The sequence below is a fragment of the Pseudopodoces humilis genome, chromosome 5, assembly GCF_049639895.1.
Source record: "Pseudopodoces humilis isolate 2021_Gansu_Grassland_sample_001 chromosome 5, ASM4963989v1, whole genome shotgun sequence".
Taxonomy (NCBI): Eukaryota; Metazoa; Chordata; class Aves; order Passeriformes; family Paridae; genus Pseudopodoces; species Pseudopodoces humilis.
This window is the reverse complement of record NC_142204.1, coordinates 47748782-47765069: the sequence shown is the minus strand read 5'-3', so window position 1 is coordinate 47765069 and position 16288 is coordinate 47748782. Positions and strand designations below refer to the sequence as shown.

The 16288-nt window shown below is 38.9% G+C and overlaps 1 protein-coding gene across 1 annotated transcript; it reads right to left on the bottom strand.

Moving 5' to 3' along the window:
• Positions 1 to 10740: 10740 nt before the first annotated feature.
• Positions 10741 to 16019, bottom strand: LOC148184345 (forkhead box protein I2-like). The gene is made up of 2 exons (XM_088055703.1): positions 15543 to 16019; positions 10741 to 10800 (listed from the first exon to the last, which is right to left on the bottom strand). The coding sequence occupies exons 1-2, from the start codon at positions 16017 to 16019 to the stop codon at positions 10741 to 10743; spliced, it is 537 nt and encodes a 178-aa protein (XP_087911829.1).
• Positions 16020 to 16288: the final 269 nt, after the last annotated feature.

Sequence of the window (16288 nt, the reverse complement as noted above, 5' to 3'; positions counted from 1 at the left end):
TCAGCATGAACCAGAAAGGACAGAGAGACATGGAGCTTGTACAGCAAGTGGCTATCCAGACAGGAGGTACCTCCTCACAAGAAAGGTAGTTGGTTGTGCAGGGATCTGTCTTTGGAGATACTGTGAAGCTCTGGAGGCAGGTGGAAGGCAGGAACCTGGCGTGAGCAAGATGAGTTGGCTGAGGCTGACTTGGTGGGCAAAGCAATAAAGGCATCCAAAGGGCTTCTCTTGTAAGGTAACTGGCAGGATCTGGGGTAGAGCAAGGTTGGAAGGCTGGAGTGAGACACGTTAGCTGGACTTTGAAGCGAAGTTTCATCAAGGAGAAACAGTCTCTTGTACTCCAGGCATGGTCAGTGTGGCTGAAGGCTGGGGACCTAAAACCTGACAGAAAAAGTAAAGAGCTGAACTGCAGTGACTTGGGAATCACTGCCTTAGAGTCTAGGTCGAAAGATAGGTAAGATGCAAAGAGCCAAAGAAAAGGATACCTGGGGATTAACAGTTGCATAAAAAGCAAAATAATAATATCTCAAAAATTTTCTGTGTTAAATTAAGCATATGACTAGTTTCAGTGATACCTAGTGGGACTACATGAGTAAAAATAAATACACAAGATAGAAACCTAAAATAGGAAATGGAGCATAAAACTGGGAGGAATGAATACAGAATAGAAAGGACTGAGGAAAACAAAAGTGGAGAGAGAAAAGACCAAACATAATTTTTAAAGGAAAAAATTAGATGCAGAAAAAGAAAAGACACTTTATTGATTATTTTCTATTGATGTTTTAAATACACAAAAACATATTTGATACTGATAATGCTTTTAAAGTCTCAACTTAGAATATATTAAAGAGAGTATATTCAGCTTCCTTGGATTAGTAAACCAGTAAGATTTGCATTTAAAATAAGTGTCCAGATCGTGCAACCTCTCAGGCAGGGTTAAACCAAACCAGAAAAAATGGCAGGGTCAGGGCCAAGGCAGCTGCCTGCACGCCTGTTATGTCTGTCATTGTTTGTTTTGTCTTTCTGGACTTGTAAGCCCTTCAGGCCTGGAGCACTCCCCATGGGGCCTGGCCAACCTCCACTGCCTTTGGTGGGCACCGAGGAAGGCTTTGTTTGCGTTTGGCTCAGGGGAGTTAGGGCCTGGCTGAGACTTTTTAAGTTCTAGATGTAATAGCAGCAAAATATCACATACATTCACTGAGATATGTCTGCGCTTGAATGTTTTTTCTGATATTGTGACTCTGTGCAGCCATGAAGTTGCATCCATGTAGAGCAAGACAGTATTGGGTTCTTTCGACACCATTATGATTGGTGTGATTGCAATTTCACCCAGGACAGGTGAAAAGGCAGTTTAAAATCTGCTTTTAAAAGCACGTACGCTTATTTTCTCTCAGTTGTGGTGACAGAAGCTCTGCTGGCACTGACACCATGGAGCAACACCTAGAGGGTGTCCAGTGATTCTTTTGGTGGACGCAGATGAATTGCTGTCCTGTTTCCACGCGCCAAAAGTATTACAAGGGCAGAGAAGAGCTATAAAAGGTGCTAGAGAAACTCTGCCAACACTCACACCCACACCCTGGAGCTGGTAACCGCTCCATTCACACCTGACAGCGCAGTGAACGCGCTTCGCCCGCAGTACCCTTCAGATAGCTCTTCCCTTCGTTCAGTGACCTGCAGACGGGTTAGGGTTAGGGTGGACCAGGGGTGCGACCCGCGACGCCCGGAGCGCCGCTCCCGGCCCTCAGCGCCGCTCCCGGCCCTCAGCGCCGCTCCCGGCCCTCAGCGCCGCCCCCGGCCCTCAGCGCCGCCCCCGGCCCTCAGCGCCGCTCCCGGCCCTCAGCGCCGCTCCCGGCCCTCAGCGCCGCTCCCGGCCCTCAGCGCTCCGCCGAGCCCGCAGCGCGGCGCGGGCCCTGCTGCGCCGGGCAGCGCGGGCAGCGCGGCGCTCTGGTGCCCCCGCGTGGCCGGCGGCGGAGCAGGGAGGGCGAGAGGGCGAGAGCCGCCCCGGGCCCTTTCCCGGGTTCATGAGTCCGCAGCCTGTCAGCGCGGCGGGGGAATGTGTCCAGGCTGAACCTGCGCGAGGCGTGCAGGGAAACGTCCCGGGATTCAACGGCTCTTAACAGAAGTATTCTTATTTGCTGGTCTTTGGTTTTGTTTTTGGGTTTTTGTTTTGTTTGTGTTTGAGTGAGTGCTGTTGTCTGTCTGGTGTAGACTCACACCGAGCCCCGAGGGGCGGGCTCGCAGGGGCGCTGCTGGCGGGGCTGTGCCGCGGGTGTGTCCCCGCGCAGCCCCGGGCATGCGGCGCTCCCTGCGCAGGGCACCCCCGGACAGAGACACGGCTTCGGGGCAGCCCGTGGTGCCTGGAGTGCAGCAGGCCGAACTCAGTTTCTTTGGCTATTCTTGGTTTGTTTGGGGGTTTGTTTGTTTGTTTTTCCAAACTCTGTATTCTCAGGACGTATCTTTTAGAGTCATTTGGTGCAACATTTAACATTATGCCAGCCATCGGGAATTACTTCTAAAATGTTACAAATCTAGAGAATAAATCTCAAGGTAATTTTTTACTTCTGGAATTGGAAGAGTCTTGATATGAATCAGTTCTGTGCCACCTTACTGGGTGTTTCATCTAGAAGCCTTGGACATAATGTCGTGTAATTTGGGCAATCTCTCCATTGTGTTTATTGGAGTAAACGATGTCTGAATAAAGTCTGTCAGAGAAACTAGGAGTAAGCACAATGCTTGCTGGAAGGATGACCCATTATTTTATGATGCATCTGCAGAAAGAATAGCAAAATCTTCTCATAGTGCAGCCATTCACCTTTATGGCCCAGCTTTCCTCCTTCCTTTGTGGTAATTACCATCTCAGGAGCAGTATCAACATCCTCTTCACAGTTAGGGCATGTGGAAAATCCCTTGGACAGCTGGTTAAAGGACCAGAGGGCCCAGAATAGTCTTCATTGCAGTCTCTATTCTTGGACTTTTAGAGTTGAAACTTAAAGTCTGAGTTCCTACTGCTGGAAGTATATTTCAAGTGTTACTCTCTGTGTGCAAAATTTGTAGAATGTTAAGTATAATTCATGGTTACCTTTATTGGGGTTTTTTAGGCTTTTTTTTTTTAATCCTTTTTAATTGTAATTTTTCTACTTCTAAAGTACACTTTGTGACTATGGTCTAAATTTATGCTCTGCATTTAAAGAAAGCACACTGCAATACTAGAACCAGCAGTACAATGTACTTCTTGAGCATTTGGGCAGTGCTCTCAGGCACTTGGTCTGATTCTTGTGGTGCCCTGCGTGGGGGCAGGAGTTGGACTTGATGTATCCCTTCCATCACAGCATGTTCTATGAGTCTAAGAAAGTAAAACTTGCTGTGAACTCAGCGATAAATTTCATCTGCATCCAGGAAATTCAGATCACAATGAAGGCAATGGCAGAAATTCTAGTGGTTTCAAGAGTGCAAGAATTTCCTGCTATCCTTTGTTTATATTAAATTGCTCAGAGAGAGTGATAAACATTGCAGAGTTTTAGAGCTGTTCTTGGAAATAAATTGTTCAGAAACCCACAGGTATTTTATGTGGTTCTGGGTATTATTTCAACTAATGAATCAGCTTTGGGACTGCAGAAAAAGGCTTTATATTCTTGATCCTAAGGTTAAAGTCAATATACAGTAGTATAAAGGCCATATACTATCTAATCCATATATACATCTAGTTTATGAGCAAAGCCATTTTTCATAGCAATGGAAAAATGCACAAGAAGTTTCATATTGGAAAAAAATTCAAACATTGCAAGCCACGAGAGAAAGAACCAATACTGTGTATTGCCTCCAAGTGGAAGACGAGGACCTGTCACATTCTGGAATTTAGTGATGACCCATCTTGCATATCTGAGCATCTGCAAACTACTTAGAGCTGGCATTAGCTGAGTCACTTGCTACTTTCAGTTATAACTCCCTCACAGAGAAGGTATATTAGAAAAATCAATAGAGAAATCAATACATTTTACCCAAGTTATCAGATGTGCTCCGGATGCTTAAGTTGCTAAATAGTATTTGATTCAAATAAAGCAGATCTCACATCCTTTCTATTAACCTGAGAGTTGGCATATATTTCTCTTCCCTCCCTTTACCATTCCCAGTTGACAAGCATTTGCACTCTGGCACCAATTTATGTGGAATTTCAATGTGGTTTTGAAATAAAATTGATTAACATTTTCTCTTCTGAAAAAACATCATCCCAACAATTATGGAAAATTAGATTTTATTAAAATACTTTTAGTTTATTTCTCAAATAAAGTAATCATGCAGGATAATGAGGGGTTGCGCAAGGGATCTCTAGGAGTACTTGGAAAAATCAACAGTCAGTGAAGTAGAAAAATGAGGGAACAAAGACTGGATTTCACAGCAAACTGTTTCCATTGGATTTCATCTCTAGATATTACATTGATATTTTATGTGCATACAAATTATATTCCACAGGAACACTATGGGGTAAATTAACAGTGCATCGCACATGGATTTAGGGATGTAAATGTCAAAAATAGGAGATGAGTATGAAGAAATTGTGTCCCTAAACCACCATCTACTTAACTCATTGACAAACAGGAACATCTGGAAAGAATTTTAGGACCTAGTACATTTTGCAGGAAGACACATAGCTTTTGCTAAAGGTGCTCTTATTTCTGGTAATGCCCTTATTTTTTTAATTCTCTTACAACAGCATTAACCTTTAGTGTAAGATTGATAAGCTTTTTTTTTTTTTTTCCTTTTTTTTCCCAATTAATTCTTATTGTAGATCTATGAAAAAAGCTAAATCCAGGGACTTCAAATTCAGGGTGGTAATGGGACGAAATGCCTCTCATGTAGGTTAGAATCACACCCTGGCACCTTATCAGTGAATTTCCAGTGAAATGGGAATTGCAGTTATTTCCAAAGCTTCATAACCATGTCACCAAAGAACCCACCACTACATTTTGCAATGAAGACAACCCTTACTGACAGTTCTCAGCAACTGACCAATGTTTGAAGGAATTGAAGCACTGATACTATGAAAATCCAGGGAAAGGATATGGTTATTATACTGCATGTGCAACTCCCCCATGCAGTATGAATTGTATCTGTTTACACAGACTTGCAAGACAGCTGGAGAAGAGCTGTTTACAAGGGCATGTAGCGACAGGACAAGGGGTAATACCTTTGAACTGAAAGAAGGTAGGTTTAGATTTGATATTAGGAAGAAATTCTTTACTATGAGGGTGATGAGACACTGGAACACGTCGTCCAGAGATGTTGTGAATTCCCCATCTCTAGAAGTATTCAAGACAAGGCTGGATAAGTCTTTGAGCAACATGGTCTTGTGTAAGGTACACCCTCCCTTGACAGGAATGTTGGAACTAAATGATCTGTAAGATTCCTTCAAAATCAAATAGTTCTATGATTCTGTAAGGTACACACAAAGTAAGCTCTGAGTTAGACTGTTGTTGACACAGACTGCCAGCACCACCCAGTATCTTGTTTCAGACACAGTCAATGCACAAAAGGGTTTCACCTTCCATCTCAGTCTCTTGTGCCAGTCTTGTGTCACATGCCTCTATGAAGAAGACTGATATAAGGCACAGCTTGGGATAGCAGGATGCTACTAATTCACTAGACCCAACCAGAACCACAGAAAGATTGGCCATCTCTCTTCAGACCCATTGCCAACCAAACTTCTGCCTCTCAAAATATCTCATTTTGAGCCAAGTATCACTGCGGAGAGGACTGAAAAGCATGATTTTACATGCTTTAATTAAAGGTCACAGGTATGACAGGCTGTGACATTATCTAATATATAGCTTTTCTTTTAGAGTTGCAGATCACCATTTTGTGAAGCTGTAAATTTTCTGAGTTCTGAGCTCTGTTCCCAGTTCACTGACTCACACCATTGACGTGACAGATCCAAAGTAATGATGAAACTGTGAGAATGCAGTAGCTCAGCTCCTGCTTGTTCCTGGTCACTGCCACTCTTTTTTTTGCATTTCCTCTTCCACTCTTCTTTTTTTGCATTTCCTCCTGACTGAGCCAGGCTTTTGTGAGGCAACTGGAGTCTGTGATAAGCCAGAGTGAGCAAACTCTCTGATTCAGGAACGGACATGCTTTATGCCAGAGCCTATCCCTCTTCAACCCATTGTCTGTCTTCTCCCTGTTGAAGTGGCCCTGTCCCTTCCACATACTCAGTGTGGTGACTTCATCTGTATAAAACCTTGTTTTTCAGAAGTCCTGTTGGTTCCTACAATTCCCCTTACACTGTTGTGTAAACTGAAAAATATTAAAAAACAACTAACAGTAGAAGCTTGTGGAGCCTTCCAAATCCAAGTTCAAAGTAAAGAGAATTCTCAAAGATAGTCATTTAAAGGACACAGAAGAAATGGGAAGGACTCTTCCCGTTCTAAGGGCCTCTTTCTGGGCAGATAGCTGTCAGAGAAATGATGCAGGCCTGGAGTCCTGCCATAGCACAGGAAAATGCCACAAAAGGCTAGAAAGATTCTAAGTCAGATGATGAGCTAAAATAGAGGAAAACTTTAGTGAGAAACGTGTACCCACATGCTGCTGTTTTCTCCATCACTTAAGTATCCCTGGAAAGTCACATTAACTTTGAGCCCCACTGGCTCCCATTCTACAAATTTGGGAGCATTTCTTTTGTTATCAGCCTTCAGCGTACTTACTGTTCTTACTTCTCTTTCTGTTGTAATGTGTCCTTTTGACTATTCCAATCAATCAGTGTCATTTGATGCTATTAAAATATTCTGACCTGATCTGAAATACCTCTAAGAGGCCAGGATAATAAACAACTGTTGGATGATCTGCACTGAACCAGGGCTAACACATTTTGAATTCTTCTTTTATTCAAAAATATGGTATTGGCACTTTTAGGAACATGGAGATGGTTTGTTTCACTTGTCAAATGAAACATTTGTCAAAAATCCAGGTATACTGAATGTGTTGGATAAATTTCTGCCACTTAGTTAAGAAAATAGGAGCTTGATGTAGCAGGTACAGAAAACCCTGCATTTAGTCTGTCTCTCTTGTAAGTCACAGAACATAAAAATTCATAAAAGTATATTTGAGGCTGCTGTCTTCACTCATGTAGGCAGAGGACCATATTTTTTGTCCATAGTGGCTTGCACTCTTCAGTAAATCCTGGGCATTCACAATAGGTGTACTTAGGTACTTCACCTGGAAGACTCAATCAGTAATGTGGAAAAGTCTTAGGCATTTTGTTAAGATACTACAGAAAAGTCTACCATTCTGCAGACAAATGGGTAGTTTTGTTTTCAACAGAAGAGAGAAGTTGTTGTAATACTTTTCTGGTACAAAGTTACTTTTAAAAAATTCTGCTTTCCAGTAGAATTAAAATTTTCTTTCTTCTTTCAATATTTGTCTCTTGTAGGGTACTATTTAAATCACAGCATAAATTCTCAGTAACATCCACTGGCCATGTTAGACCGTATTTCTTCCTTGGTCTTTCAAGTGACAGTATTCTGTTGAAGTGCTGTTAGAAAAATTAGCCATTCCAGTTGCTTTTCACGTACATACATCAAACTGACATTCTAGGAATTCACTGGCATGCTGGATGCTGGAAACTTGCCTTTACTTTTGTTTGCTAACAGATTACTTTATTATTTCCGAAGGTTTAGCAAGCACCTTGTTTTTTTTTCCAGCAGAGTTTAATTCATCTGTTCTCGTTCTATATGAATAGGCGTCTTCTGGTCACTGAAACATAGGACTATGCCTTCACATTCATTCCCCATACTAATTTTTTTAAGTGTTTGATACCCCAAATATACAAACTGTCATTGGTCTCTGTGGAGTTTGCCAGATTGCACACTGATGGTGGATTATAAAAAAGCATATGGGCATGTTCTGAGTCTGTAAAACAATGTATTTATTCACTGTTACACATTGCACATTTTTTCTACTGCCTTTCATAAACATTTATGTTGGCATGAAAGGTATAGCTGACTTTCATAAGTTAAGAATCATGCTATTAAGGGAAAAAATTAACTAAAATATGAATCTGACAAATGAAATTCCAGTTTGTATTAACTGAGTTATGAGCAAAGTGGCTTTTTTGTTGCCTTTCTTTTTTTTTAAATTTTTCTGTAGTTCAGATTCTTTTCTTAAGCTACAGTGCTACTAATACTCAAACATTCAGAAGTCAAGTGCCTAGAGGACCAAAAGATTATCCTGAATTCTGTCCCTTTTGATTATATTCTGAAACAAAGGGGAAAGAAGATTGGAGAAAGGAGGAGTGGAGGGTCTGTCTTTGTGAGTGTGTTTATGAAACCCATTTAAGAGGTGGAGGAAGATCTCTTATGTGGCCCCTGACATACTATGTATTTGAAGTGAATAGAGAAGGATGTGCTGCAGCACAGGATCCGCATTTTCAGACACCCCTCCTTGCAGGAAGCTGCCCTGTGCTACTGGGCTGTAAGAACACGCAACATCCAGTTTAGCTTTTACTGACTGTGACTTCCAAAGCTTTGCAGAGGGAACAGCTTCTGCAGGAAGATCAGTGTGCCTGGGAACTATCCCATCACCTGTTGGGTGGTGCATCTTCCTTAAACTGAGGTTTAAATCTTTTGGATATAATAGGAATACAGTTAAATGTTTTGAAATTGGTGTAAAACAAATTTTGATTTTTAGAAATATTTGCACACCAAAAAATAACACTCTTTTTTCATCTTAACCTTAAGGTACAACAGGTTTACCAAAGTCTTAATGTCTCTGCTTGTGATGCACAGTTGTCATCAAGCTGGCTGCTGAATTATTTCCTTATAAGATCATTTAACTTCAAAACTTCATATTATACAGGTCACGTGCTCTGGTGATATTCAGAAGGGAATTGTCACTTTCAGACAACTAATATCAGTCATTCTTCTATCTATATTTGGATTGCAGGCTCAGGAAAGTGTGATGGCAGTTATTAACTGCTCTCAAGAAATCCACTTGCAAGATGGATTTATTTCTTGATTAATGATGGAGATTATTCAAGTATTAATTCCAGTTTTTTATATCGCAAACTTGATATCATCCTTGTTCTCTCCACCCTTAAAATTACTATGATTACTCTAATTGTTAGAAAGCTATTATTTGATTCAGATTTGCAAAGTAATTATCAGCTAGTAGCACATCTGCCATTTCTCACTAAATTTTGGTATGTATTGTTGTATCTCAATTAACAAAAGATCTACTAACTGAAGCACTGCTGTATGAATTCTAGTAAGGCTTTCAAGCATGACATAAATTTTGTCCTGATTGATTCTGACTCTTACTGTGTCTCTTTAATTTGTTGCTTTGCATTTCAGAATTGTCTGTGAACCTGGTGCTTGATGTTTTAAACAATGATTTCTTCGTCTGCAGCAATCAGATGTACATCTAGTGGTTTTAATTGATGGAGTATCCTTTATGATATTATTTCTACTTTTGGTACATGAGTTGTATTCTCATTACCTTTTATCTTTGTGTCACAGGCTACATGGATTAAACAGGAATTACAGTTTTAATCTCATCTTTGAGTTAGTACTACTAAGATGGTGGGATAATTATCTGTACATATCTAGCTTTTCTGTCATGAATATGAGGAGCAGTGAAGGCAGCCAACATACCAGCTATTAATACTAGAGCATCATTGATGTGCTTTTTATACCCACTGTACTTCCTATATAGATTTTTCAAGTTGTTGCAAAGTTATACCATTTAAAGATGAGATTTTGAGCACTCATAAATGTGCACAAGTGCTTGTGTGCACACCCAAACACACACACACACACACACACACACACACACACATACTTCAAATGTCTGAAAATGTTTCTGTATGATAAACAATCTCAACAGCCTGCATTGAGCTGCTTAAAATGTGTCTTGTACTGAAAATATAATTAGTTCAGTTCATGTGCAACATTGCTTGGTTAACACTGTAAACTCCCCTGGATTACCAAATTCAGTTGACATATGTTTTCTGTAAAAAAACTCTCATGACCTTTTTTAGAAGCTATTATTGAGTCAAGTTTACTATAGGTCGAGCTAAGAAATCTGTGAGACACAGAGGAAAATTAGTGCAGTATGGTCTTATGATAGAAATAAAGTCTGCAAGACTCAGTTTTATTTACTTTTTGGTCTGTTCCTTCCAATGAAATTAGTTCTTTTTTTCATGGCTGTTGATAGAAACAGTTGCTATAACTTCTTTCTATATTGTTCTTTCAGAAGTTAAAGTCTTATTCCAGAATGTTTGACATAAGCATCATTTTGTCTGTGATGAAATGGGAATACTAGGATCCAGGGTTCTCTGACAGTGTTAGCTGAGCTGTACATAAGGTAACACACTAGAGCCACAGGAAAACTTGAAGTGGGAAATTCAGACTGGAAGACAACAAAGGAACACAGAAACAGAAAGACAGATTAAATGCTGGAGGAGCACAAGGAGAATGAAAAGCTGACATAATTAATGTCAATGACCAGATCCTCAGATCTGTTCCCTGTACTGGGAACAGATAAGACACAGAGGAGTCATTCAGGGACATCATATCTAATGTCCTATTAAACATAATGTAAATACACACTAAAAGAGTTTTAAAGCTCTCAGGAGAGTCTGATCTCCAACTTTTTTCAGTCACATCATCTGTGCCAACACATTACAGGATCAAGGTGGTCTATGGCTTCTGTGGTAGCTTTCAACCATTTCAGTAGCCTATCCCAGGACATTTCTCACACGCTGGGATGAACCTGGTCAGGAATTGCTATTGGCAAAAAGGTTCCAACCTTGGTCTGTGGTACAAAAATTGTGTACTTTGACTCATATGTGCGTCATCCATTTGGCATGACACTACCCCTTACACAGAAAGAATTAGTTTTGTAAGTGCTCATTGCTCTTTTGTGTGTAATATAGATCAGGAACATTTTTAAACAATTTTTTCTCATATTTTTAGCATATGTGCAGCAGATTATACCAACCTAGGAAGATCCTAACTAAAATTACACTTCAAAGAAATTAAAAGAATTTTAACTACAGGAGGACACATTTAAATCAACCGTATCTGTGTCCTTTATTGGTCGCAAATAGTTTCTGTGTGATTGGGACATTTTCATTTTCATAATCTCATTTCTGATTACACCATCTCTCAAAGAAGCTTTGAGTGTTTCCCTTTTTTTCTTTTTTTTCCCTCACGGTGTCACTACAGGCCAAACCTGACAAATTCTTTATACATCCATGTACATGAGCCTCAGCACACTAGATGAGGCACTTCTGTTTCTGCTGCCTCCAAAGGTCACCTTCTATAACCTGTTCAGGGGCTACAAGAGATGGATCGCTGTTGGATGAGCATAAGTCAGTGTGTGTGAGTGGTTAGAGGGCTTGTAGGCTTTTCTTTCTGCAAAGCTTTCATTTGTTCTCCTGGACAGTGGCTGTTTTCAATATGAAGGAGGACAAGTCTCAGAGTCAAAAGTCTTGCTGGGCAGCAAATGTATCAGAAATTAAACTGTATACTAACTTTCTGTGCTTAGCAGGCAGAGCTCTTAAAACTTTAGTTTTAGAATAAATGTATGTATGATCTGGTGAAGGTCAACTGCAAAGTTAATGTTGTTATCTGGCTTAAAATTATTACCTGTGTATTTTTATCTGAATAAAAGGTTCTCATGCTCAGTCCCAGTTCTCTTACTGCTCCTCATTAAGGCATAGTTTATTTCAAGTATTAGCAAAAGTTCAAAATTTTATTTAGTGCAAAAAGAAGATGAAAGTAATTGATGTTTTTGTTTGTGAGAGCATATGTGACCTCCATCTCAGCTATTTATGTCATACACTGACATTGCATCTGTGGACTCCTAAAGTAGATCTGCCATAAAAAGATGACCTCTGTCTTATTTTTGGGTATAACAGAGGACTATAGTCAAAATGCAAAAATTCTGACTTCCTGACATTTTTATCAACCCCAGTAATATGTTTCAGTTGGAAAATGCTGAAGTTGTCAACATGCAGATTTTAGATATTTTGTTCTTGCTGGATTTTCTGTAACTCAGCATCTGCAACTGTTGGTTTTGCTTCTTAGGGAGTCTCTTACACCATAAGTACTGCCTCATAAATTCCTGTACAAGCATGTAATTAATCTGTTTAATTTTCAAGAACATTTCTGTCTTCTGATTAAATGGTAATTTCCTGTATCAGAAATCTAATGTCCTCTCTAATCAAAAGATTATATTTCAAGATCAGATTTTTTTTTTCTATGCTAAGTGTATTTGAAGGTTTAGAATTCAGGTAAAATATACAACTAGATTTTTTTCTTATTTCTTTGAAATTTTTACTTCAAGTTGTTTTCAAATTAGTACTTTGACATTTTCATCACAAAATGATGTATTAACTCTACTCCTTCAGCTGAAATTTAAAAAAACATCATTAAGATTTCAGACACTAGGGCAGGAGAAAAATGGCATCTTGTCTAAATAGTGTATTCATAACTTGGCCCTTACCTCAGTTGAAGATATTAAAATATTGCCTGTAGTTGTATGAAAAAATCTGTTTTGCCATATTTCATATTCAAGGTGGACCTTTTTTCTATATTAATTAAAATCATGCAATGAGGAAATTATGGGTATTTTTTGTTAAATAACTTCAAATTCTGTTGGCGTTTATAGGAAGAAATAGTATTTTCTATATTATGGCAGTTGCACCTTGCCATGGAGATATGGATTTGCCTCTTTCATCTACTGTAGAACAAGTTATTGAAATCAAATCTATCAGGATGGTCACTTTTTTCCATGTTCTTTGTGTCTTGGGAAGATTCTGAACACTCAGAGCTGAAAGACAGGGCAATGGGACCTCAGCTGCTGGGCTTTGTGTGCTACTCACTGATTCACCAACCTGATGTCCAAAGTGAATGTCTACAGTGAAGAACAGACTTTTAGGTCTGTTCTTCAAGATGTTCTCTCAGGTTATTTTGAAAGTAAATTATATTATGGCTTTGAAGGATAATAATATAATTGTGATTGGGTAATTTTGTCTTCAGAGCAGTGTTTGAACTATGAACAGTTAGAAAGCAATGGATACCCACTGATTGATGAATGTAAAATAAATAGTAAAATAAATAGGAAAGAATCCTCCTACAATGTGGCATGCAGTTGCTGTACAAACAAACAAAAAGTTAAAACACATTGAATAAAACAAAAATCGTGATAAAGCGTATGGACAGCTACATAATCATAGTGGAAATAGCTAAGATGGGAGTTCTCATTCTATGGTATGTGTATCACTAGTGGTATGAAAACTATTTCAAAGTGGTCTTCAAATAAACTCTGAGCATCTGAGCTGAAGAATGTCTCTTTCATATGAGTTACTATTATTGCATTCCCACAGAAAACTAGAACAAAGATCTGGAAGTGTGCCTAGGGATTGGTACATGCCACATTTGTACCATCACTAATCTGGTAAAATATAATTCTTTTTCCCCAGCAGACTAAAATGGCTACTTCAGGCATAAAGGATAACCTGGTAAGTGATAGGTCACAACAGCTCAAGCAGAGTGTCATGTTATACACTTTAATACCCTTCTCCAGCTCTTAGCAGGGAAGATGAAGTTGTGACATTGTGTCATTCTGGGAACATCCTCAGGTGTACTTCACAGGCTTTTTCCAGGTAAACCAGTGAGAACAAACAGGAGTAACTTGTTCTCTTGTGTAATTTTAAAGTCATTTGCTGACAGCTAAAGAACCATGAATATTAGATTTTATCCAATACATAAACTACAGCAGGCAGAGACTTTTTTCCCATCTACTGCTCATCAAGCCTGCCTGCCTAGACACTTATCCCTAGCTTTCATTCTCATCTGGTTTTAATTGCCTGGCATTCACAATTTGTGTTCCTTAGGCTCCTCACAGCTCCTTGATCAACATGTCTGAGCTTCTTGTCCCAGCTCGTTATCTCAGTTTCCTCTAGCCAGTCTCCCCATCCCACCTTCATCCCACCTTCCCCACCTTTGTCCAGTCCTCAGGTTTTGTCCACACGCAAGGGCATTTCATGGCTGAGACACTGCAGTGCTTTCATCTGCATTTTCTGTGAACAAGTGTTTCAAAGGAAGCTCTTCTACTAGTTCTAAAATTTAGCATAGCTGGGTTTTTTTCACAATGCCTGTTACACTTCTCCATGTGAAACTTCAAAAGTTTCTGCTACCATGGAGTTGCTGGATAGATACATACATTTCAAAAAATGTATTTAAGTGAGCACTTTATAATATCATATACTCTGTAGCTATGTACGTAAGTATGACTATGTAAATTAAAAATATAGATATAAGACTAAGCAATAGGTGAAAATGTCCAAAAAATTAAAATTTCTGAAATAGATTATACCCAGTTAATGGGTAAACTCATAATTAACCATGTTGCCTTTAAGTGATCATTTAAGTAGGCTAATTAATATGTGGCCATGCATTTTAAAAGAAGATTTGAACTTAAAAACATATTTTAGATAATATTACAATACTATTTCACTTGGAATATTTATTAATCTGAACAATTATTTAAACAAGAACAAGTATACAACTTAACAGGTACAGATATATAAAAATACAAACATACATTTTGATCAATACAATGCAATAGAATTAATAGTGTCAAGTGAGTACTAACCAATGTATAATATTAAATGAGTAGAAGAATAATTCAGTATTGCCAGCAGTATGGGAGATGACAAGTCTAATTTCAAAGACATTCTCAAATGACAAAGGAAAAATGTATTAATCCTTCCTATTCAAGATAGCGTAAAAGTAAATATATGGCTGTACATATTTGAACATATAGTTATAAATACACATACATGTGTATTAATTTGAATCCAATACAAGTAGTATACAATAATATGATTAATACAGAACAATTTAAAAATAATTTCATTAGGCAGTGTTGATGGATTTGCTTTTATATTGAAGTAATCTATGCATGGCCATTGACTAGCAGAATTATTAAGAAGTCATTGTTATGGCTTCAAAGCTAATACATTAGGTAATAATAATGGATAATCGCTGGATTAAATAAGTAAGCAAACTCTTCTGCTGTCATATACAAAATTTCAAAATCGTGCAACATATATATCTTGACAGAGTCCCAAGATACCTGCGAAGTTATTCAAGCACTTCAAATACTTTCTAGTACTTACAGATGTGTCTGAATGCTTCACTTTGGTGCTGTTTTTGAGAAAAGAATAAAAGGGAGTTAGGGAAACCTGGTTGAATATTTAAGAAAATATTCTGCTGCATAAATGAAGTGGCAGGAGATCCATAAAACCAGTCCCCAGAAGTGCTGTGGGGTTTATCAGTCTGTAATTGAGGTGAAAACTTCCCCATGATTAAATCACTGTTTACATTCCACTTTTGGTATTCATGCACAAACTGTAGTCTGTCAGCATACAGAAGTTTCCACAGTGGATCCGGAAAATAATGTGTTTGGTAAAGCCAATTTGGTGCTGGGCAGGAAGGAGAGAGTTCCCATGGTGTGAAATAATTCACAGCAAGGCAGTGCTTTACCTCCTTTTGGTGCCCTCGCTTTCGTGACCTTCGATGTTGCCTGAAGTCCCCATGAACAAAGTCATTTAAGTTTGATGGGTGAATACTCCAATAGTTTCCTTTGCCATCCTCACATCTTCCCACCTTGATGAAACAATCATTTAGTGAAAGGTTGTGCCTTACACTGTTCCTCCAACCTCGACCTTTGTTCCTGTAAAAAGGAAAATTATCTTCAATATATTTGTAGATAGCAGCTAAATTCAGTTTATTTGTGGGGGAAGAAAGTATCGCCTTTGCAATCAAAGCTATGTATGACAGAGGTGGCTTATCCAGAAGTCTTCCTTCATCCACAATCACAGGAAGACCCTTTTTGGCAGTTTTGTGAAAGCTGGGAATTCGGGGTAGAAGCCCTTGAGCCAGTTTTCCTTCTTCTTCTTCTTTTCCTACTGTACAGATGTCTAGACTTCCTTCATTGTTTTCAGAAGAGTCTTCACTCATTATAGCAGCCTGAAACCCAGCATTTATTTTACGTGCTCTGATATTTTACTGCAAATAGCCAGTTGAATAATTGGCCCACTGAATATAACCAGCAGGAGAAGTGAAAGTTTGACTTCAAATGTGCTGCTCTCACGTATCCAGATTTCTATTTTATACTCTGTTAAGTCAACATCCTTAACAACGAAAACCGAACTGCCTATGTTTACAGAAGTCAAGGTGCAAGTCCTAGCTGAATGAAAAAAAATACAAAATAATTATACTGTGTTAAG